The 24981-nt window shown below is 41.8% G+C and overlaps 1 protein-coding gene across 1 annotated transcript in view; it reads left to right on the forward strand.

The window, feature by feature from the left end:
- Positions 1 to 1700: 1700 nt before the first annotated feature.
- Positions 1701 to 24981, forward strand: part of FER1L6 (fer-1 like family member 6) — a 73486-nt gene continuing 50205 nt past the window's right edge. The window contains exons 1-10 of the mRNA XM_035319179.1: positions 1701 to 1771; positions 10721 to 10803; positions 14467 to 14590; positions 15618 to 15672; positions 15768 to 15899; positions 16631 to 16693; positions 20246 to 20324; positions 21256 to 21412; positions 22370 to 22556; positions 24127 to 24319. Of these exons, the coding sequence (XP_035175070.1) occupies positions 1737 to 1771; positions 10721 to 10803; positions 14467 to 14590; positions 15618 to 15672; positions 15768 to 15899; positions 16631 to 16693; positions 20246 to 20324; positions 21256 to 21412; positions 22370 to 22556; positions 24127 to 24319 (1108 nt within the window). The 5' untranslated portion in view covers positions 1701 to 1736. The remainder of the gene's footprint in view (positions 1772 to 10720; positions 10804 to 14466; positions 14591 to 15617; positions 15673 to 15767; positions 15900 to 16630; positions 16694 to 20245; positions 20325 to 21255; positions 21413 to 22369; positions 22557 to 24126; positions 24320 to 24981) is intronic.

Here is a 24981-nt window from a genome sequence, read left to right on the forward strand (position 1 = left end):
GGTCAACGTTGGATGGGGCTCTGGGCAACATGGTCTAGTGGAAGGTGTCCCTGCCCAGAGCTGGGGGGTTGGAAGTAGATGATCTTTAAGGTCTCTTCCCACTCAGAAAAATAAGAAATAATAATAAATAAATGGGCAAGTTAGTGAAACCATCCTATTGGTAATGAATCAATTCTAAATTCATCCCTTCAAGGGAAATGTAGTTGAAAGCTATGCAATGAAAAGTCTGTCTTTATTATTATATTTTTTTTCTGAAGAAGTTATGAAGTCGGTTTAGATTTAGAATTAGGGACAGCTAAAACCACAGAGGTCACCCAGGGCATAGACACACTATCTCCCAAACTTAAGACATACGCTGCTGGTGATTTTTGTTATCGTGCTTATTGTTGATGGTGGCTTGTTTGTGGTGTAAAGAGAAAGAATATGAGAGAAACTGAGAAAATGAACTGATGAAAAATACCCTGATAAAAAGACAGAGTAAGAACTTTAGCCTAAGTGCAAACTTCAGAAGGAAGAATGAAAAAAAAATCATTTTCTGCTCCACTGAAGAAAAAGGGATTTTGCATGTGCTTTTTAGAGATAGAGGATTGTATGAGATACCTGATTTAATTAGCATTTCTCCTCCTAGCAGAGCTTTGCCAATCTGCTCAAGCCAAATGATTGTGACTGGGGCACCGTCGGGCAGGGCAGCTTCCTGGCTGCAACCTTGTGCCCCATTGAACCAAACAGAGCAAACAGCAGGCCTGCAGAGGCAGCCACCTCCCAGAAGTCATCCAAGAGAAACAAAAGAATACAGAAATCTGAATCTGGCCAATCGCTTGTGTTAAACTGCACAAAGCTCTGTCATCTCTCTGCTGCACTTCTCACTCCAGTAAAACCGCTGATGCGTGACAGGCTACGGGCACTTCATCATAGCAGGAAACTTAAGTATGTATCTTGGGAAGAATGAATTTGCCCCAAAATTCAAATACATAATTCCAAAGGTGTCCTTGGAGAGTTCAGCCTCATGCCTGTAGTCCTTCCCCCCTATGGGTCAGCTCCCTCTTATTTGCATCAGGAAAAGTTAAGAACAGCGTGAAAAAGGTCTTATGGGAAGTGCAGAACAAAAGAGGTCCTGTGCATCTGTAACCTGTTCTCAGCAAGGACTGGAGTGTGTCCAAGAGGAAATGTCAAGAAGTAGCTGTATATACAAGTCTGGAGGCAAGAGTTGTGAATAATTTGCAAGCTTAGTGGCTAAAAATGACATGCTGTATTAACTGGGACGATGGGAGGAGAAGAAAGGAGAGACACAACCCAGAGATTTGTATGCTGGGCTGCAATAGAGAGAAGAGTCAGGCAAGCCATAGGTGGAATTGGAAAAAAAGATGAGAAAATAAAACAAAATTCTAACTTAATAATAACTGAGCACAAGTACACAAATACTTAAAATGGGTGAAAAGTCCCAGAGAAAGGTTTCTCACCCTGGAAACCAACCCCCTCCAAGATGTCTTGGTGGTAAGATCTCAGAGTCCTTCTAGCTCGGTGCTGTTGGACGAGGGCAGCGTGTGGCTCCTGCAGATCTCCCCAGAGCAAGAGGAGTTAATGTTGGCACAGGGAGAAGTCTTTGTTCCGGTTCAGTGTTTACCAACTGGACTGACCAGGCACCAGGTTTTCTACTTGCTGCCTGCATATGGAAACACGAGCTTGGAGAGCCTGCTTGCAATGTAAAAGGCAGCGACTGGAAGGAAAACAGCAGGATGGAGCCCTCGGCAGTGGCACCTCAGGCCCACAGGTATGGCTGATGCCCTCGGGGAACTCTTCCAAGGGTTGATTTAAATTCAGCTGGTCGTATTTGAAGATTTCTTCCTGGAGGAAAATACACAAATCCTCTACTGCATGTTTACTTGCTCATGGCAGGAGTGATTATTACGGCTTCTGTTCGTCTCTTCCATGCTGCCTTGTGCTTTATGCAGTCACTTCTGCCTGCATGAAGTCAAGGTAAGATTTTCTGAGCCTGGATGGTGATGTCTCAAGCTCCCTTTGAGAAGGGAAAGGACTTGAAGTGGTGCAGGAACAAGAGAAATAACCCCCCTGGGTGTAATACCTGCATTCTTTATTTTGTGGGTGTGTGACTGTGTTTAGTAGGTCTGTTAGCCAGTTTTTGTGCACTGACATAAGAAAAGCTACTGAGTATGACTCTTAGTTTGCATACGTTCAAGATGTGGTTTCATTGCCGTTGTGACTCACCATGTACAAGAATGCTGAACGTGTCAGTAGCAAGTCATTGCTCTCCTGCAGAAGGGGAAGGGCTGGGAAGAACAAGGGCTTTGTGTACCTGGTAAATGGTCGGCATTTGCAGAGGGCCTGTGCTGTGGTGCTGCCATCTCTGAAGCCTCCTCAGAGCTCTGGAGTTTAAATTGTGGTGACATTGTGTTCACAGTTCCAAAGTTTGAATTATACTTGTCCAGAGTGTGCCTGAATATACCTGGTATTTCCCCTGCTGGAACATCTTTCAGTCATTCTGTGTATAATAGCATCTAGATGAATACTTCTAAATTAAAGGACCAAGACGGTGGGAGCAACTGGATCAGACTGTGAGGTTTCCTTCCCTCCAGTTTCTGTCTCACAAGAGGGACTGAGGATGAATACTTGGGAAATGAGTCTGGGAACAGGTGTGAGCCAGTGACCTGTCATCAGTAGTTCATGCAGTTTGAGCTGGATAGACATTAGACCCCCCCCACCAGCAAACTCCATAAATGCGCATGAAACCTCTTGAATTCTTTGGTCTCTTTTTTCCTTGCAACGAGTTGTATGATTTATGTGTAAAGCTGAGGGACACTTTTGCTCAGTTGTTTTTAAACTTGTCACCTGATTGAGTGGTTTGAGGGCTGAGAAACTCCTCTGCTCATTTCCTCCATGTCATTCCCTATTTTACAGCTCTTTTCGAAATACCCCTTCAGCCGCAGTTAGTACACATATCTGATCAAGAGCACAAGAGTCACAGGAGGCAGTACTAATTGAAGATAAACTCACGTTGCTGTCCAAATGTGCTCCAAGAATGGATTAGTTTTTCACTATCAGGCTTTCTGCCCGATTAGGCATAATTCTGGCAAAAGCTCGTACAGCGCGCTTTGATCATTTTGACAGAAGTGCTGTAATGAACCTATTCATGATTCAAATCCAGCATGACTTCTGGTGTTTATGATTCCGTGTGGGTTCATCAATGCTTTAGAGGCACAATGACACCCGCTGGCTTGTTCCTAACACCTGTCCTGATGACACCCAGCATGGTGTTGGCTTTTCTGCCTCATGCTGGACACTGAGCTGCTGCTTCCAGAGACTCCAGGACCATCTCTGTGAAGTCGACTGCCAGTTCTGTGTTCAGTGCCACACAGGATTATTTTTTTTACCCTGGTGTACTACCTTAAAAACACAGGCTATCATCTCTTTTCCCATCTGAACTGACTCTTCCAGGAGCCATTGCCACCCTCTGATCACACTTGGCAGTGTTTTCTGCCCACTGCTGAGTTTTGTGTCCTTTTTGAGAGGAGATATTTGGAGCAGCAAGCAGTAGCCAAAATGCAATTATTTAGTGGTATATGTTTTATCATATTTTTTATCTCATTTCCTACAGTTCCTAATGACCAATTTCACTTTTTGACTGCTGCAGTGCAGTAAACCGAAGATTTATATGGATTTATGGACATATAAAACATCAGAATATAAACAACATATAAAGACAGAAGATTTTCCTTCCTGAGTGGTAACGGCTAATGTGGAGCCTATTACTGCTTAGTTAAGAGTTAGTGTATAAACAACACAGACTGTGGTATTGTCACCTTGCAATTTTGTTTCTGAATTGCTAATGATATATTATTAGTTCAGACAAGACATGTAGTGCCATAGTGTCACATCAATGTGAAAAAAAAAAAAAAGAAATTTCAGGACTGATACCAGTGTGTGTGCCACAGCTGATTTTTAAATAGCAGCTGGTCATGCAGGATTGTGTATCCACCTTCGTGAAGCTGAAGGTTTTCATCTGCAAATCCTTGGACCTGTCAAGTAGGAAATCAGGAAGAATGGAAACAAGTTAAGACAGCTAGGGTGCTGGGCTGTGAAGGAGCAACAGCAGAAATAATGGATTTTGGGATAAAGGGAGTCTCATTACTGAATCAGGATGAAGTATCTGACAATATGTTGTATGAAGCAATCCTGCACTGGCAAAAGAGATAAGGGAATGTTTGTTCATTTCATTTAGCTTCTCTGTAATCCTGAGGAAAGAAGGCATGAAATTAATACACCATTAACTGTTCATTAAGGTGTTTCTTTCTGTTTCACCGAGTATATAAACATTATTTTATTCATCACTTTGTGACAATTAAATGCAATGCGATTAATTTCTTCCCAGAAACTTCATTTATTATCAGAAATTAGATACTAGCTTAATAAAAGGTGTTGTTGATTTATCCAATTACACTTGCATTATAGTTTTAGATTGATTAGCGTTCTTATTCTGAAGCCCCATCTTTGTGTTGTAATTATGTTTTATTCTTAGAAATGAATGGTTTAAATGATGAGATAATTTAATTTTCCTATCAATTTCCTTGACTAGTACATGTTGTGGAAGTGATAAAATGGGCGGAGAATCTTTCTTATATTTTGGCATTAAAAAGGAAAAAGAAAATACATAACCTAGACAATTATTTGAGGAAAATAGAAAGTACTTGTGTGGAGATGAATATTCCCCTAATGCAATACTGTTTGATCTACTGCAAAATTCTTTGGAAAACTAAGTTTTGTTGAAAGAGACAGAATTTTAAGGACCTGCAGGAAAAAAAAAAAAAAGGAAACCTAACAATATGCAACATGCAAATAACAAAATGCAAAGATGCAGACCTACCTAAAAAGCTTTATATTCATGTGTGAGAAGGCTAAAGTTTTTTTTCCTCTTACTTCAAATGTTTCTAACATTTTCCCAGTCCAGGCAGTTAGTGTATCCACAGCTCTGCAGTCCTTAGGCACTGGAGCTGGCTCAGATCTGAGCTGCAGGAACCTTTGATCATTTCTGAATTAAATAATTTTGATGATGCCAAAAAATTGTGCTGAGGCTGCTGCTTCCAGGGAGGAAGGGGCTCTGGGGAGGAAGCAAGGCAGCTGCCCCACTCAGGATTTTCTGCTGCCAGAAGTGTGCTGGCAGCTCATTCATGCTGTCCCTGTGGGGACTTCTGGATGGTCTCTGGGGATGTAACAGATAAAATTGGGTTTGTTTCTGTGCCTGCCCTTTGTGTCTCCAGGGATCCCCCATTGCCACCTCCGTGGTTCTGTTCCTCTGTGCCCACCAGGAGCACAGTTCATGTGTCAGCATGACAGAAAGCCATCCCAGGGCTCGTGGCTGTATATACTGGTCTTCACAAGCATCTCTGTCTGATGCAGTTTAAGTCCAGGACTGGGTTTTGCCTGGACAGGCAAGGAGAAAGCTGCACAGAGAGGGAGGCCTTTTGGAAGGGGCAGAAGGTTCCTCCTCCAGCTATGCACCCCTGCATTTAGACAGCTCAGCATGGTTGTTCTTCGGGCTGTAAGTAATGGAGGAAAAAAAGTGATTTCTTCAATCCTGTAGCAAGTGTCTAGAGTGAGTTAGGTAACCTGCACCCTAGAAGTGCCTGCTTGTTTCTGCTGATGATTAAAGCACCTAGGATGCCGGAGGCCAATGCCAGATTTGGGAGAGATGAGTGCCTCCCCTGCTGCTGGGGATGAAGACTGTTGCCCATGTCCTGAAGTGAAGATTGAATGCATGATGTGTGACCATTCGTGCAGAAAGAAGGTATTCTCCCCAAATGGTAACTCTCTAAGAGCGTGCACTTCTGGAAGTCTTTTGATCAAGAAGAAACTAAGTTTAAACTTAATGTTGAAAAACTCCAAGGAGATTCAGTGGGTAGTAAGGTCACTTGTACTCTCATGCTGACAAGTCTGAAGTGCTTTCTTGTCAGCTTGCCCTTAAATTAGCCTGCAAATTGCAATTATTGGATATCTGAGAGAACATTATGCCGTGTAAGATGTCATCATGAAGTCTCTGTGATGACAGAACAGCTTAAATGAAAAAGAAAGGGCATCAAAGGATGTTTTGGAAAGTCGACAAGCTGGAAATCTGGAAGCTGTCCGGGATAAATCTTGATGAGAGCGGAGTACAGTTAGTAAGTCTTTTTCAGAAAGTATGATAATGAATTCAGAGCCTCAGCGGACCTGTGGCACTGATAATGGGAAATGAACCCTTGTGCTTATAGATTGCTGGTGCAATTCCAGCATAGTCCAAGTATAACCAAATGTTGCTGTGTGGTTGGTATCCTGCTCTTCTTTACTACTTCTGGGAAACCTCAATGGATCACAGTCAAACTAGGACTCACATCATCACTGTACACATGCAGAAGAATAAAGGTTGTCCTTACTTCAGATTTTTTACAATTCTCATGCAGACAGAGCTCAGAGATTTGGTCCTGTTTGTGTTTGGCAATTCTCATGATAAACTGAGATGACTAATTGCTAATTCCTTCTAATCAAAGCAATTGCAATGGTAAACCTCTAAGGTAAGTACGTCTGTAGCCTGTAGGGGCTTTTCTCTCTACCTCCTCTTTGGACGTGAATTTGTTTCAGTGTCTCTTAAATGAGCTTGCTGGCTCCAGGAAGGAACAAAATCCTTGTCTGTATTAGTGTATCATCACAGAATCATTAAGGTTGGAAAAGACCTTGAAGATCATCTGGTCCAACCATCCATCATGTAGTATATGGGGACTAAATGTCCATTGAAGTTCATCAACACTACCACTACCACAGGTCAAAGACAGATGAAAGACTTTTTCTGCACATCAAATAATCAAATCCCTCCTGGTCTACCAGATTCTTGCATTGCCATAGATCCTCTGGGGAACACTGGAGATACTTCCTCACGACATCTTTGGGTCTTCCAAACAGTTTTGTGCATGGCTTAGGGATATGAATAACTTTGGCAATGTAATGGTGAACCTGCATGGAAGCCTGGAACTTTCCTTTCTTGGCAATATTTTCCTGTGAACATTTCCACAATCTTGGGGTGAGGGGAAGGAATAATTTTCTGCTTTTCAGCAACAGATTAGATTTGTGGCTTGAAGTTGAGTTAAACAGCATTACTTTTTGTGGAAATTTGAGGAGAGCTTACTTTTTTTCTTTCCAAAAGAACAAATCATCTAAAGAGAGTAATCACAGAATATGCTTAAGGAGCCTAAATGATTTTGTTAAACAGCATGGATGCAACCCTTGTGCACAAGCTTTGGAGCTTGTGCACTATCATTGGATGACAAGCAGTTTGCATATTAAAGTGACGGAGTCTCTCTGTTGTGAGGGATTGATACCTTTAATTTCTTCACTATTTCATTTATTTGACTTAGACCTTTACTGAGGGGATTGGCAAATGCCACGTGCAATGAATGCTACCCTGACATCTGGGGAAATGGCCCTGTGCTCTCCTCCTTCCCCAAAGCTGAGCCCTGCAAATGACTTGTGCTGGCTGCCTCTCTGATATTTTTGAAGGATGTTTCTCTGCATGGCCCCAGTTGTTTTTGGACAAGATAACTAGTGGGGCCAGGCTGGGACTGAAATCTGGTTTGCTTCAAAGACAAATCTTGCCGTGGATTTATCTCAATCTTGGCTCTTTCTGTTGCTCTTTGAGACTAAGGGACGTGGCTTAGCAGTGGGACTCCGTAGGTGAGGTTAGCAGTTGGACTTGATGATCTTGAAGGTCTTTTCCAACCTAAAGGATTCTGTGATTCCATAATCATACTGTCTTTAATCTGTCTTGGTGTTGCATACAAAAATCATAGAAGATGTCCCAGTCTCTACATCAGGTTTTATTAATGGACATTGCCTCTCCAGGTGCCCTCTAACTACTGCTTTGCTTGGGTCATTAAAAACAAAACAAAACAACTTTCTAAATGTATTCCACCAATACTGGTCGGGTTTTGGCATTATTTGGGACATGGAAGTTGTGAATTTTCTGTGATTGCGCTCAGAATCGCCGATGTTCCTCTTGGGCCTGGCCATTAAGCATAACACGCTTGCTCTGAATATGAATTTTAAATATCAGCTTCCCTTTCTGGTTTGCAGTAATTTTTCCTTCACAAGTAAATGCACCTTGAGTTTGCAGGTGATTTCAGGTGTTTGAGCATTGATTGCTATCAGGTTTGCTCAGTGGATGCATGCTTGATTGGCTATCTGGACTGTACACTTTCCCAGAAAACTTATTTTTATTGCTACTCCAGTTCAGGCGAACAATTTCTCTGATGACAAGAGGGGAAAATGTGCTGACTATTTATCCCTGCATGCTTGTGACCAATGGAAATCCTGAAAAAATATGTCCATTATCCTAAATGTTTTGTGTTTTCACTTTCCCCACCTGTATTTTTTGTCACTGGAGTTACTAGCACAACATTCTCAAGCACCATAGGTTGTTTCCCCCTCTGAAATGTGAGGTATATTTGTTTCCTTGGAAAAAAACGTAGTATGAAATCATGCCCGTAGAGACCTCCTCTTGAATTAATGCTAGCAACAATTGGGAAAATGATAGAGAGCAGTACCCTAATACAAGGGAAGTTCGAGGTGGGTTGAAATCCACCACTGCTCACAAATTTGTGTGGGTTTCAGTGAGTGTCTCAGCTTTAAAAATAAGTTGTAAAGAAGTCTATTTTCAAAATATAAAAGTATGTAATTTCAACATTTCAAAATGAAATGTTTCAGCAATGCTGATATATTTTTTTGTGACATTTCAAATTGAAGAGGACCAAATTGCCTGCAAACAGAACCATTTATTTCACTGCTGTGTATACAGAATGTGAAATTATAACTATGCTGACAACAATCAGGCAATATCTGCAACAACGTGAATTTTTCACCATGAAGTAAAGCAAAACAAATCCTTTGCAATGACTTTGGATTTCTGAGTATGTCAGAGTGGTCTGGTTAATTCAAAATAAGTCCATGTGGTTTTATCTAGTGAAAATAATTTCCCAGTTTCTCTACTTTTTATTTTTTTGTGTCTTAATTCAGGCATTCAAGGCCAAGAGACCATTAATGCCCACCCCTATTCCAAGTACTGCCCAGTTTATCATTAAGGAGGAACTTCTGTGTATGTCTCCTATGTTATTGTAATTGTTTTGCCAAAGCTAGTTTGGCACCAAGAGATGACACATGCAGACTTTAAGGATCATTATTAACCACTGGTTCAATCCTTCAGAAACCTGGAAAAATTAAACTACACACTCCAGTGCTCAGTGATTCGATTTCCACTCCCCAGTCTCCTCTCAAATGATGAATCATGCAGCTTAAAAACACACTTTATTAAAGGAAAAAGAGATAAGAAAACAATGAAGATAAACAAAAACCAGCCAGTCCTTTCCCAAAGTACAGCTGTGCTAAATTTCCCCACTTTAATCTCTTGGGGATGCAATTGCAGGACAGCAGCTGCTCCTCAACCCCTGTTCAAAATCTTAAGTTGAAAGGGGAAGTCTGGGTGCAGCTTTAATGCAAAAATGGTGTTTCTCTTTCATGTTGCTGAGAAGAGATGCTATGCTGAGGCCTCCTCAGGGACAGCCAGAAGTCCCATCTCCCCCCCATGGTTTTTCCTTGCAGTGCATCAGCTCCTGCCTTGGCTCTGGGACATGGAGGAGCAGAAGTTGGAGCAGCAGGTCATGTCTGAACTGAGGACTGATAAATTTATTAGTCTAATAGTCATAGTTTGTTCTGCACTTGTGAAATGTCAGAACAGCATCAGTGTCCTTCTCCAGGACTGCTGCTGCTGGACCCCATCAGAGGGCAAAGAGGTGTTTGGTGGGATGATGCTGGCTGGCAGCCAAGGAGGAGGGCTCATGGCCCTTCTTTTGCCTTCTTTGGACTGGGTTATGGAAGGAAAAATAAGACTCTTTTTTGAGGGCAAAATACTGTATGACTTTTATAGAGATGTTTCCTCACGGAGGCTGTAGAGCAACTTTAACCAGGCATGATCTGAGAAATGATCTGCCTAAAACCCCGCTGAGCTCTAGTAGGCTTAGTTTTAAACCAGAATAATTCCTTAGTGCAGAATAGGAAGGAGTGGGAGCAGAAAAGCCACATGCAGTGGTAGCTGGGGTTGATGTTGCTCTAAAGCACCCCTGGAACACAGCTTGAGGAGAAACTCTTGTCCAGCTCTGCTCATGGCTTTGCTGCTGGGAGGGAGTGAGAACTAAATAAATAAATGGCAAAAGCTGTTGCAGTGGATGTGCCACCAGCACAGTTCACATCCTTACAAATAAAGTTCAAAAAAATGCTTTTATGTTTATCTTAATTCACTGGGAAACTGCTTTCGACCTGGACCCTATAATCTATAAGAAGTTTTTATCTCTGGTCTCATTGCAGGCATAAGAATTATGTGTGGAGAAATCAGTAGAACTGGAAACTTGGATTTCCTTTTTTGGTCTCTTCCTGCTGTCTTGGTTTGAAAAGAAGCTCTGGCTATTCTCTTGTCATGTTTGTCTGTACACTGCCAAATTTTAAAAATAAACAAAATTAGATGAAGCAATAATCCAGAGCATTCCCTTGTTTTCTTTCAATTGAAGGCAAATCATAATATAATGATCTCACATGGAAATCAGATCTCTCTCTCAACAGGTCCTTAAATCAGAGTCCAGCACAGAGAAGGGCTGGAAGCTATTGCAATGATTGTTTTTCCTTAATTTTTCAGAAAGGGGCTGTTTGCTGGCATGAAGCTGAAGAAGAAGAAAAAAGGCGAGAAAGGGTTGACTATTGCAAACAAAGACGCACTAGGTAAGGCCCCATAAATCAATACTGCAACTGACGAGAGCAAGTTGGGGATTATACTATACCTAATTTCATGTGAACTCATTTGAATTGTGTCTTAATATTGATAAAATGGGCAGTAAACTTTTTATAGCTCTTATGTAAACAGAGAGATTATTCTTTTTATATTAACTGTGTTGTTAAATCCACCTTCGGATCCTGCAAGCTCAGACTGCTGTCTGTATCTGATAGAGTAAAACAAAAATGTTAGCCTGATTATTTCCATAGATAGATGGCATGTTTTTAAAAGTTTTATTATTATTATTACTATTATTTTTATATTTATAGTCTAGATAGTCTAGAGATAGATACATCATTGTATAATCCCTTCAGAAGATCTGCTTGTTCTAAAAACTGCAGAACATAAATTGAGTAGTCTGTGAGGGCTGGATAGGCTGGCTAAATAAATCTGGGAGGTTTATCTAGTAGCAGTTCTCCTCTTAAGTATATGGCAGTGTTTTTTTAAATTTTTAACAGATATAGGTACATCTGTAAGACATGCAGTCTTTTATTTCTTACCCTATAACACACTGTTGGTTCTCAAGCTAAGGAGACATTCTCTAGAACACCCTACCACTGCTATTTTCCTCCTATCCCCAAAGACCTCCCATTCACCTTCACCAAAACTCATATTTCAGCTACATTTATTTATTTATTTATTTATTTTTTTTTTTTTTCAATCTCATGCTTGAAATTTAATGGGATCTTTAAAACATGGACTCCTAAGGGTTTAGTTCAGCCTGTGAATTACAGTGCTGCAATAAACCAGCCATGTGTATTTTGACTCACTGTTGGGTAGAAACAGGAATACTTATTTTGTGTCATAAACACTATTTAGCTAAAGGGCACTACCTTAAACAAAGAGATTTTCCTCTGGTCCTTACAGCAAGGGATCTTGGCTTTTAGAGAAAGAGAAAACCAAGCACTATTGAGCTTCTTAGTAATTACAGTTATGTTAGAGTTTATTTATCTTATTTATCTTATGCTTTATAAATATACCATGCTCTGCAAGAAATACCACTCTATAATTTGCTTCTGTTTTCCATGTAAGCATCCAGTTCTCTGCAACTGATTTTTCAAATACTGTCTTTGAGTCTTTGCATGGATTGGGGTCCTTATGCTGCATCTTATGCTTGCATAATGGAAAAGTTGAGGTCTCTTGGTTTAAATGGAAAAGTTGAGGTCTTAAATGGAAAAGTTGAGGTCTCTTGGTTTGTTCATCCCAGAGCAGAGCAGGCTGAGGGGAGGCCTCATGGGGCCTGCAGCTCCCTCACGAGGGGAGTGGAGGGGCAGGCGCTGAGCTCTGCTCTCTGGGGACAGCGACAGGACCTGAGGGACTGGCATGGAGCTGGGACAGGGGAGGGTCAGGCTGGGGGTTAGGAAAAGGTTCTGCACCCAGAGGGTGGTCGGGCACTGGGACAGGCTCCCCAGGACAGTGGTCATGACACTGAGCCTGCAAGAGTTCAAGAAGCCTTTGGACACCACTCTCAGACACATGGCTTGTTTTATTTATTTACTTATTTATTGGGTGGTCCTTTGGGGACCCAGGAGTTGGACTCGATGATTCTGTGGCTCCCTGCCAACTCAGATATTCTATGATCTTCACACATTTCATCAGTGCCTTCTTGCAGAGGGGTCTGAAGTAGTAAAAATACAGAAGTTACCTGCTCTCTCTTGGGTTGACTGCGGATTTGGGTTTAGGAGACTTAAAAGTATGCCATGAGGGAGTGTGGTCACTCTTTGAACCATCTGACGGATCCACATAAGGGAATAATTCCTGCTGATCGGTTATGTACAGCATACACATGGTTATTGAGTGAAAAAAGGATATTGATTCAGATATTAAAGTGTCAGGAGAATGGAACTGTAAAACAAAACAAAAAAATAATAAAAAAAAAATTGCAAAGAGTTTATGTCTTGACAGAAAAAAAAAAAACATGTAAAAAGCTTGTAAAGAGTGGTCCAGGCAGGACATCACACTGGCACATGCCTGTTCCCAGCTGAGGAGAGGGACGTTTTATCTGTTTTAGCTTACATAGCAAACAGTACAGAGTACTACAAGCCCATAATCAAACAGCATGCTCTAGAGTAAATAGGATATGGGGTTGTCATGGGAGCTTAGTGCTACAGGTGCAAAACTTAACAGACGCCTTTCCCTCAAGGGGTGCAAATCAAGCCATGTCTACACAGGGACAATTCCCCCTTCCTGTGTTCTGGGGACATTAGATGAGAGCCAGAGGGGCAGACAGAGAGCATGTATGTTATACGAGACTTATAGTGGAGGAACCTTCATTAAGAGGTATGTCAGCTCAAACACAGAGATGCCCTAACAGGGCAGTAGGGCACCCAGGCTGGAGCTGGCACATGCCTGGCTGCTTTGCAGCAATATCAAAAGTCCCTTGTGTATGTACCAGGCTGGTGGTTTGCTTGGAGTAGGGGATTGTAGAATCCAGCTGCCAAACGAGCAGATGCATTCAAACCTGGTGAGTGCTAAAATGAGAAATCCAAGTAAGATTGACTAGATGGTGGACGGTCCTTTGCTACCATCAGCAGTTTCTAAGTACTCCTCAAGGAACCATACCATTGCAGAGAGACAGGGAAGCACTATTAAAACCCTTTGTCTAGTTTTGTATTTGGAACACAGTGCCATAGAGCACTTGCAGAAATTGCACTTGAATGTATTTCCTTTCATCTGCTGTAGAGCTGTCTCCATAAAGCCACTGGGTGTTGATGAGCAACTCATCAATAGTTTTGTGGGTGCCACTTGGCAGCTTCTAGACCAGAAATAGTTCAAGTCCAGAGTCAATGAACATTTTGTGCTTATATGTATGTATCAGAATCAATTACAGGCAACCAATTTCTAAACTTTCACCCAAAACACACAAGTCCCTTCCCAAGGCAGGCATTGAACATAAACACACTCAGCAAGGGGCAGAGATGCTGGTAGTGCTTCCTTTGGACTAGGAGGACAAAGCGGAGCAGTGTGGGAAGGGCTTCTCTGTCCAAACGTAGATGTGTACCTCTGAGCTACTTGCTGAGACTCTCTTTGGAGTAGTACTAGCAAAGGCACTGCTAGAAGCAATTTGTTTCATCTGAGTATAGCTGTCTATAAGAGATCCCATGAATTGTGTTCTTCAGCTCTCTTTTTCTGTTCTTGATCTCCAGGTCATCATCTCTGCAATAGGGAAAAGTGAGAAATGATTTCAAATTTAGGATCCACCTCGGTTAGTTGGAAGGAACTGGAGGGTGCCACACTATTATAACAAACCATGAATGGCAGACTCGCTGCTGCAAATACATGCAAAAAAACCCTTACAATCTCTCCTGCCATCTTTCTAGCAGATGAGAGATCAGGCAATCAGATACCACTGGTGCATATGTGTCTGTTGCAAATGAATGTGGGGTGAAGAGAGGGGCATTTACATGCAGTATATGTCTTTGCACAGAAGGGGAGCTGCTGTTCATCTGTGCTGTTCCATACAAGTCCTAATTGTGATCTCTAATTGTGATACCCAAATAAACAAAATATTCAGCTCATGTTGATGAATTCATTGCTGCTAACTGCTCCAAGTTATCTTTTGTTTGCTAATGTCAGAGGCATAAAGATTTCTTGGTTGTTTTACTCACCAGGTGATCATGATGGAATTGAGAATCTTCACCATGATACTCTTGGAAGACAAGAAGAGGAAGAGGAAGACCCGATGAGCAATGCTTTGTCCAGTGTTTTTGCATCCTTAAGCCCAAAGAGGAAAAGGTTGTCCTTGGCATATCTTATCTAACATCCCCCAAAATACTTTTTCCATCCTTCTGGGAATGGCATTGCCATACAGCAGCACACCTGCTGACAGAAAATCCATTTGCTGACAGCAGTGATCCCTTCACTCCTTCCAGATGATGGAGTGGGATGTACTTCTCGGCAAAATATTATCAGCTCAAGACAGATTGTCACCAGGTGCAGGGAGAGATTGAAATTAATGCTGAGAGGGCCTGAACTCTACTTCTAATGAAAATGAGCCAAAGGGGATAGCAACATTTATAACCAAGTGTTTGTGTAGTTGTTTTTTCATATGGGGGAGGAATGGAGTCAGGTTTGACAGGATCAATGGGTGAGAAATCATTCCCATGCATGGCAGGTAGCTGCTCTGGGTTGTGCAGATGCAAAGCATTTCCCTATTAGCAGATACATGACAGACAGAGACACGCCATACATATCCAGGCATGAAATTCTGTAGTACCCAAGGAATGATTACACTGAATTCTGCCATGTGAACTGGATGAGAACCTGCCATCCTCTTCACGTTTCATGAGAAGCAATAGGAAAAGGTAAAATAATAACTGGGCACCGTTCTGCATGGAAAGTGGAATTGCTCAGCTACAAACTGTGGTATTTACCAAATTGCCTGTTACAAAGCTGAGTAACTGTCCTTGAGTGTGCTCAGAGCTCCTGAGAGATACAAGCAGACCGGTGCTTGTAGCCAAATTCCAACAGAAGAGGAGGGAGCTATTTTGCTTTCTGTATGCATGGGCTTTGCCCAAGGAGAGCTACTGTGGTTCACCTCGCTATGCAGCCCTCATTTGATAACAGTCTGAGCCCTTGGGCTACTCCTGTCAACCACACATGTCCCTCTGATGGTGTTTGAGTGACTTCTGGGGAAAGCAAGCCTAACAGCTCGTGACAAAGCTACCTGCCACAAACAATGCCAGTTTAGTTTTTCCAACACATGTCCAAGTGGTAACTCTTGCCTAGAGATGCCTAATGAACTGTTTTGTGATTGACATAGGGCAAAGCTGGTGCCTAGGATTCATGAAGAGGAGATGAAATCCCAGAACTACCAGGTGAGGAGGGGGTGACAGCCCTTATGTGCCTGTGAAATCCCAGGGTAGACTGGATGTGAGCCTGGGAGAGTACACAGTGTCCTTGCACCCTGCAGATTGCCATCACCATCATCGAGGCCAGGCAGCTGGTGGGTGAGAACATCGATCCGGTGGTGATCATTGAGATTGGTGATGAGAAGAAGCAAACAACAGTGAAAGAAGGAACAAATGCCCCCTTCTACAATGAGGTCGGTGATTTCTCCTGGGGAAGGCACTTTCTTCAGCTGTTCTGGGTGTTCTCCACTGGATGGTAGCTTGAACAGGGATGGGAAAAGTTGGTAGCATCTGCCTGTCTGTGTAGGGATGTCTGTCCAGGAGCTGTTTGAGTTTCAAGCTTGGAAAAGAACTGGCAATGGCTCTCTTGACTTTAGCTCTCTTTGCCCTTTCTCTTCTCAAGGTCTGTCCACCCTGATTGCCCCACCACATCCTGCCTCACCCCACTACTGGTGCCTCATCATTTTTCCAAATGATCCATCTGGGAGCTTTGTCTAAACTACCAACAACCTCCATTGTCTACCATTTTCCTGCTTTAACCCTTCCTTGATGTACGTTTTTCCCAGCTGGTGACAAATCACATGAAAACAACTCCCAGAACAAATACTCTTTTGGCTTTCCTCATGTCTCTTGTCCCTTTTGACATTAACCTCTGATGCAGAGTAAGTGCCATGGGCAGTGCTATGCAGCCATGCAAGGAGAGAGGGCCCACTGGATAGAGGGCAAATGGGCCTGGGTTATAGATATGGTGATCCAGGGAGCAGAGGAAGGGCTTTTCTGTGTGCCCGCGCCCCCCCCCCCCTCGCCACACACACCCCCAGTTTCTCACCAGGACACGTTGCTGACAGTGCTGCTACCATCACAAGGATGATTCTGATCTGCTGTCCTTTTTTTTTTTTTTTCTTTTTTTTTTTTTTTTCCACAGTACTTTGTGTTTGATTTTGTTGGACCACAGGTGTTTCTATTTGACAAAATAATCAACATCTCTGTAAGTACCTAGGAAAGCCCGGTACAGTAAGTAAAGGTCATTGTTGTTTGTGTCATTTTGGCTCTAAATGTTTCTTCTTAGTGCAATTAAAAGGTGAAATAAGTTTAGGTACCAAGAGTGCTATGAAGGCAGCATGAAGAGTAGGAAGGAGGAAGGAGAGGGAGAGGAAAAGGAAGAAAGGCAGCTGACAATGATTTGAAGGAATGTAAAGCTAAATGTAATGGAAGATTAGGTGTGCATTTTCAGGGACATGTGTTGCTGTCTTGGCAGTCTGTGAGGTAGAAGGAGAAACTTCACCTTAGTTAACAGTTGTCAGCATTGTCTTTGTCTTTTTGAAGCTGCACCTTGTATCAAATGGCTAAGTTGAAAATTCTGGCTTATTTCAGTTCCTCAGATACAACTGTTTCTAACTGAAATATTCAGGTACCTTATCCTCAGCAGCAGTTCTTGGGCTGTCCACAGCTCAGATACATGAAATTCATACCTCTGCAGGGTATCTGCACACCTGACCTTCATGTATCCATGAGGACAGAGTTTACTACAGGCTGACACTGGCTCATTTTGTGCATGGAGATAGATATTGTCTCACTGTTATGACTTACATCACAACGTATGGCCCCCATACATTCCTCTGACATGGTTAGTATCAGGATAATACTGAACAATTCTGTGAACTATTGCTGCTGGGGATGTATAGTTATTTTTCTCCAAGGTATGACCAGTCTTTTGGATCTGGCATTCTTTAGATAATGCTTCCATATATCCCGTGGAGGAGGGGAAATTGCCAGCTTTCTGAGGGTGTTGCAGTGTGTGGGAGAATATGCCAGTATTTACTGGTATCGATCTGCATAGTTTTGTCAGCTTCAGAGAACATTTTGATTTACAGCTTCTGAAGGTGCAAGACCAAGAAATTAAAGAAGGCCTTTTAGATAAAAAATGACTTTTTAAAAGAAAATACTAATCTAGTGCAATGCTCATGTATGCTGCTGAAAACAGAAAATCACTACCTTGCAATACAGTTTTGGAGAAGGCAACATATCAGAGGAATAGAAATAAATAAGAGAGGAAACACACTTTGGGAGAGGAGGAAACCCTGGGATATGGAAATATTCCCAGCACTTTCTTAGCATGAAACTCACCTGAGGAAAAGCAAAGATTGGCAGCCTCCATTATATAGCAATCACTCATGCACTGAATTCATTTAATCTGTGCAAATGAACTCGTCTGCATCTGGAAGCTCAAGGAAATCAAAAAAAGATTAGTGCTATTGCGCATCAGATCAGCAGTTATTCTAGCTGCATTAAAACTCTACATTTGAGGAAAAAATGAGATTAGCTGGTTCTTAGCACCTGCTAAGGGATATATATATATATATTTAATTAATATCTCCCAGTGCATCCCAGCAACCTTGTAGTAATGCCATAGTAAAACTTAGGTGCTCCTTCCATGCTAAGCCTATATCTCTAGTAGTGAAATATTCCCTAGCTGAACACTACTCATTTTTGTCCTCATTCAAAAAATCCAAAGAAAAACATTCAGCCATCTATAGAGTCAATCAAATTTGGAAAGCCACAAACCCTTAATGAGGTACAATGTAGATTAGGTACAATGCTCCCTCTCAAAGACAGGAGGCATTCACTATAAACTTCATGTTCACATTATCTGCTGCATTAGAAAAAAATATTCTTGAAAAAATACTAGGAAAGATGCAGAGCACTAAACGGAAGCAGTGAGGTATTTCCTCAGCAGTTAAAAGTGCCACGTGCCCTACAAGGAGTGGAAACCCTCATTGTTTCAGTAGGAATAGAAGGCATTTACCCAAGGACATCACAGTTCACACAACAAATCTCCTCTACTCTAGCTTAGAGTAGAGGGTTACACTTCTAACATTGTCTGAACATCTTGTTATTCCCTGGAGAGAAAACAAAAGAGCATTGAGACAAGACCATATGAATTTACCATATATCCTCATTTCTGCATCATAAAATAACTCATTTTTGTTGTTGTTGTTGTTGTTGTTGTTGTTGTTGTTGTTTTTTGGCCACAGAAAGCCTATAGCCAACTTCCCTCTTCCACCCATCCTGTGGTGGAAAGAGTCAATTTGGACATTTCCACGTAGTTCCTCCAAAAGTGTAATTTTGAAACCCTTCAGTTTTCATGGCTTCTTTCCCCATGGGTGCCCTAGTCCAGCTTCATCAGAGTAAGGCTCCAATGTTATGATGGGACCTGGTGTCAGCAGGGACTGAGAGAAAGCAGCACCAGTCTATGAAGCCATGGCTTCACACTGGCTTCTCTTCAACACAAAGGTCACTTAATTTTTAAGCTGTAGTAACAGGGTTCAATCTTAATTACTCCTTTGTCTGCTCTACTTCAACACCCACCATGTTGAAGTGAGGTTTTACCAAGGATAAGTGAGTACGATCCCTAAATCACAGAGGCACTGTGGAGAATAATGCACAAAATGAAGTCACATGAAATATCCAGTGAAAAATTACAAAAGGCCTGTATCTCTATCAAGGATGTGCAGGTCCAAAGGCAGGGTATGAAGTCCTCTACATCCTTAAAATACTCTCAGATGCGTGGATATTTGGCCCCAACATTTAGATTTAGCTTCTGTGGACCCAGGGGTTTAGTTTCTCTTTGCAGTTCAGCCAAGGTTTCCCAGATAAAACAGGCTGCCTTCAGAAACTTTTCCCCAAGCAAGGAATGGATTTCATTCAACCTTTTAAACTATTCAGAACCAAGGTGAGAGTCATATTGTTTCACAAATGCAGTTCCGGAGCCGATCTTCCTTTGGAATATGTTGCTAGCATCTGCCTTGTCTGAAAGATGGAACACACACACATATTTGAAAACCAGACACACAAAGACATAGATTCAGAAATCATCTGACAAAGGAATATTATTAATTAAATTTGAATTAAATTGAATTAAATTAAGTTCATTACTTGGCAGGAAGGATAAGGAGACAGACTCACTGGGGCCTGCCTGCCATCTCATTTACATCTATATCACTTCTCTGACTTCATTAATATTGTGGGGGGTGAAGCAGAATTGAGTCTCATGGTTTTGTTCACATTGAAATATTGCAAAGAAACACTTTAATTCTTTCTCCTGTGGGTGTACTCAGTTGACATGGCAATCCAGCTCTTTCAAATAAAGTGATAAAATTTCTGCAGCCTAATGTGGAACCAGCTGTGCCCCATGTGTTTATATTTATTATGATTTATTTTAAACTGACAGGATAAGTAATATAAATGCATCTGCTGTGAAGATGCATCCATCGGATTCCTGACATATTTAATCCTGGGAGCTGGGATGAACCTCGGTGATTCCACCTGGACATGACTGTATTGGTTTCTAAATTGGCACAAGGCATGGGGGAAGAAGAGATTTTAAATGCTCTCTGTATCTGCAGCTAAGTGCAGCCATCTTCGGCTGGTGCTGAACATCACCGCTTATTACCCCTGAACCAAATGTGATCTTTGGATTGCTCTTTCTTATGCTGAGAAGAGAGATAATGACATTCTTTAATCTGTCTTTTTCTAACAGGTTATGCACCATAAACTGATTGGGAGTGTGCTGATAGGCTCCTTTAAAGTTGATCTGGGGACAGTGTATGGCCAGCCAGGTAGGTGGTACATTTTCCTTAAAAACATCTTGGCAATCTGCTCATTGCTGGATGCACTTATCAGACCCAGCTTTTCTTTAGGGAGAAGAGTGGGCACCTGAATGCTTACAAAACCTGAATCCACCTGCTTGTTGCAGAGCAGCTGAAGGTCCACCACATGTGTTGGGGTAGAATGGGTGGAGGTAGGGAGAGAGAAATGAGCATAGAAGAAATTGTGAGGAGAGCTCAAGGTGAGAATAGAGGCTGACCAGAAAGGGGGAGAGAATGAAGGCAGTGATGAAGAGGTTACCATGGCTCCACCTGACCTGCCATCTTCAGAGATGTCCAGTGCTTTCTAAAATTTGAAGCTAAGAGAAAATTATCTACCCTCCCCCCCATTTATTATTATTATTATTATTGTGTCTGTTTTTACAATCATCCACAGAACACATATCTTTCTTTCCTCCACAATTACTCAAGAATCAGATCTTGTCTCAGTCTTTAGGAATGGCTGTATTTAGGCCACTTGCTATAGATGTCACCCAGCTATGGTATCTGAAGCCAAAACAGCAGAATCATTCAGGCCATCCTCTCTTCAGGGCTCCTGAATTAATGAATGAAGAAATATAGCCTGACTGAAGTGAGCAGTCTATATCACTAGTCAGACTGCTTTAGTGTCTGTATTTCTTCCTCATAACTATATGGGAGAGCTGTGTCTGAGGGTTGATCATAGCCCTGGGATCCCAGAGCATCCTAGCACACTCTGGTCTCTCCCATTCCTTTACACACCCAAGGTGATGGTCAACGACTTAATGTAAAGTTTTAGGACCTTGCATGAGGAGGGTTGATCAAGCAGGGCTGTAGCAAGGGCTTCTTGTGGGTGAATTTGCATGAACATTTGCGTGTTTTGCACCCAACTCTAGCTGTGTGTTTAAGTTTGTTCATCTTACAGGTCATCATTTTTGTGACAAGTGGGCGCTTCTCACAGACCCTGCTGACATTAGGACCGGGGCCAAGGGATACCTGAAGTGTGACATCAGTGTGACTGGCAAAGGAGACACAATACAAGCCACACAGAAAACAGCTGATACCGAGGAGCAGATTGAAAAGTATTGCTATAGACTTTTTATTTGGTTTTGTTTAACTGCACTCTTCTTTACTAAGTACCTCAAAAGTCCTCTGCTCTATTTTCAGTCCTGGCCTTGCTAACACAGGGTTAATGGCAGAAGTCACCATATACCTGGCTGTTCTGATGTGCTCAAAGAGAGCTTTTTATAATCCTCTCATCTAAATTGAAAGGCACATTAGGGTCACTTCTCTATAGCTGATAGAGTTGACCATGCCCTGTGGCTAAGTGCCAGATTATCCCTGACAGAAAGTTCATTGATCTGAAACCAGTTGAAATATTTCTGAAAAGCAGTGAAGTAAGAAGAAAAAGCAAGAGGAGATGCTATTCCTTCTCATCTATCAAATGTGTGCACATAGATATTTTGTATATCCATAGGTAAACTCAAGTGTATTCTCCATGTAAAATACAGAAATTCAAGTTGGTAATGAGCTGCCAGCTTACTTCACATTTTACAAGAGCAATGTTTCTGGTCAGTATTGACATACAGGACCAAGTCCAAGGAGGGCCACCAAGATGACATGGGGCTGGAACACATGGCCTACAAGAGGGGGAGTGAGTTGGTTACTTGAGCCTTAAGAAAATCAGGTTAAGGACCATCTTACTGTTGTCTTCATCTGTCTAATGAAGAGGACAGAGCTGGACTGAACCTGTTTTGAGCAGGGGGTTGGGCCAGATGACATCCAGAGGTCACCTCTGAACTATGTTTTCTATGCTTTTGTAGTTAGTTCTCTATCACATAGACACGTTTCCTGAATAATGCTGTACCACTTTCTCATGGTAACCAGAAAACATTTTAGTTTAGATGCAGAAACAAATTCATATCCCTTTTTGTTTCTACTCAGAACACAAGCTAACTTGAGGTGACAATTTTGGAGAAAAACATCACTTCATTGTCTGAGTTTTCTGTTTTAAGGATTTGGTTTCTTTCTGCTTTCAGGAACCTCTTGATCCCCAAAGGATTTCCATCTGAAAGACCGTGGGCCAGATTTTATGTGAGAATTTACAAAGCAGAAGGGCTTCCGAAGATGAACTCTAGCATCATGGCCAATGTCACCAAAGCATTCATAGGCGACAGTAAGGACCTTGTGGATCCCTATGTGGTGGTCATGTTTGCAGGTCAAATGGTAATTGGGATCCTCTTGATCACAAAGTAGGCCTTCTTTCCTGCTAGCTGTGTTATAGGCAGGCAATAGATCTGACGTCCTTTAACTTGTTGCTATATTAAACAGGGAAGGCATATTTCTTTCATCAGAAGGAAAATTTTCAGTTCTTAAATTATGCAGGAACAAAGTGAAGGAAATATGTAATGCCAGTGGAAGAACTGGTATCAGCCTCACAGCTGTAGGTTAGAGTCGGGCAGCAGGAAGGGAAAGTGAATACTGCAGAATTTACTAAAAATCCAGTTACAAGACAGTGAATCACCCAGCGTAGTATTATGTCGGTCCTATATCCTGGTCTCCCTAAAGTGAAGAAAGAAAACAGAGTTGAAATCAGTAAGGTAGGTTCAATCTGGATTTTAGGGATGTGTATTCACTGGGGAATTATTCTGCTGTAATTCAGCAGAAAACCTTGCAGGTTTTCTGTGGGTAGCAAGGGAAGAAGCATTCAAGTAGGCTTCATTACTCCTGCAGCTCCTGCAATATCTAACACAGTGCTGCTGAGAGGGGCCTTATGACTTGATTGTGGAAGAGGACCAGAGCCCAGGGGTTTGGTTCCTCTGTTAAGTCCATGAAGCACCGTGTCAGGGAGCTTGTCTTAATTATTAACCTATCAAGGAAAGAATCTAACTGGAAAAGATTTTAAACCAGCAATATTTCTGTGTGCATGGAAGCCCTGGGGTGAACTCTAGTTTCATCCTTTACAGATGTTTTGGGGATGAGAATGATGTCTGTGGTGCTGATTTCATCTTTTATTGTGAACCCCAATTGCAAAGTGTTACATCTGAAACTAGTATGGGTTAAAATGATTCGTCAAATGTGTGCAGCAACTTCAGGCTTAATAGAGATCTGAAGAAGACACAAGAATGGGTGACTGATGTGAGTTTGCAGGCTGGCATGTAAAATATGGGTTTAGAGGTATTGTTGGTGGGCTTTTTTACTTGTTTCTCTTCATCAAATGTGAAAGTAGATGACCCATGGCTGCACTGATTGTGTTATGGTCCTGCCTTCTCCTCCAGGCTAGGAGGAGCTCCAGCTTACCTCTCTAGCACACAGGCATGTGCCCAGAACATGAGCCACAGTAATCATATTTTATACTAGATAAATTGCTTCGATTAAGGTAATTCCATTGCTACCTACAGCCTGGCAGCTATAATGAATTTCATATTACGAGACAAATTGCACTGCATTACTATTACCAAGGTATTTCAAAAGCCATTTAAAGATGTGCAGTTTGTAGAAGAAACACCAAAGTCTGGCTTCCTAGACATGTTTTGTGCATAAGGGCCCTGAAGAATTAGATTTTATTCTGAGCTCCACTATATGCAGGTGAGAATTCTTAAGCCATAATGTGTTTTATTAGATACAGAGGGGAAAATAAACAATCTAATAGAGAAACAGATGTACTTTCAAGATAGGATATTTATGCTTAAAAATTGACTAGAGAGATGTTGCTGAGTGCAATTTCTGCTATACTCACTGCTGTTCTCCAGATTCTGATCCCTCTAGGGTTAAATATGCTGGACTTTCATTTCAGGGTCGGACAACAGTGCAAAAGAACTGTGCAGATCCTGTATGGCACGAACAGATTATCTTCAAGGAAATGTTCCCTCCACTCTGCCGAAGAGTCAAAATCCAGGTCTGGGATGAAGGTAGCATGAATGATGTGGCCTTAGCCACCCACTTCATCGATTTGAAGAAAATATCAAATGAACAAGATGGTGACAAAGGTAAAGGGAAAAATGCCTCTTCTAAAATATATCCCTACAGTAAAATCTACTTGCCTGAGACCTGGGCATTGACTAATCCCATTTCAGGGATTCACAGAGCTCAAGGAAATCCATATTTTTGTTGGTTCTGAAAGCTCTTGCTTAATCTGAAGTTGTATTTTGTTGTGCTTGGTGTATGGCGGTGTGCCACTGCTTTTCCTGTTACAGGGCTGCTATGTAATTTGGTACCTTCTTTGTGACTGTGGCAATAACTTGCTCTAGCTCATAAGGGATGACTGGTGTAAGTTTGTAGTTTGTGCTAGTTTCTGTACACCTATGAAAGCACAAAGTGCAAATTACAGGCACAATGGGCTTGTGTTTCTGATCTATCCAGGAAGAGCAAAGTGCCATCACAGCTCAAGGAGGTACCATAGACTAGTGTGTAAGCCCTCACGTATATGAAGTTCACTACTTGGAATCTTTTCACTGATGTTTGAGCGTACATCTATAGCCTTATTTATGCTGTGTTATCCTAGTGTGGAACATGGTCAGCTATCAGAGCTCAGCAAAGCCATGGTACTCCCTTAAACTGGCAATTTAAATCTGTAGCTGAGGCCTTAAACAACAACAAAAAAAGTTAAATCATATAAGGTGGGTAGTGTCATGGGCTTGTGAACAGTCTT

This window comes from Oxyura jamaicensis, chromosome 2 (genome assembly GCF_011077185.1).
Source record: "Oxyura jamaicensis isolate SHBP4307 breed ruddy duck chromosome 2, BPBGC_Ojam_1.0, whole genome shotgun sequence".
NCBI classification, from domain to species: Eukaryota; Metazoa; Chordata; class Aves; order Anseriformes; family Anatidae; genus Oxyura; species Oxyura jamaicensis.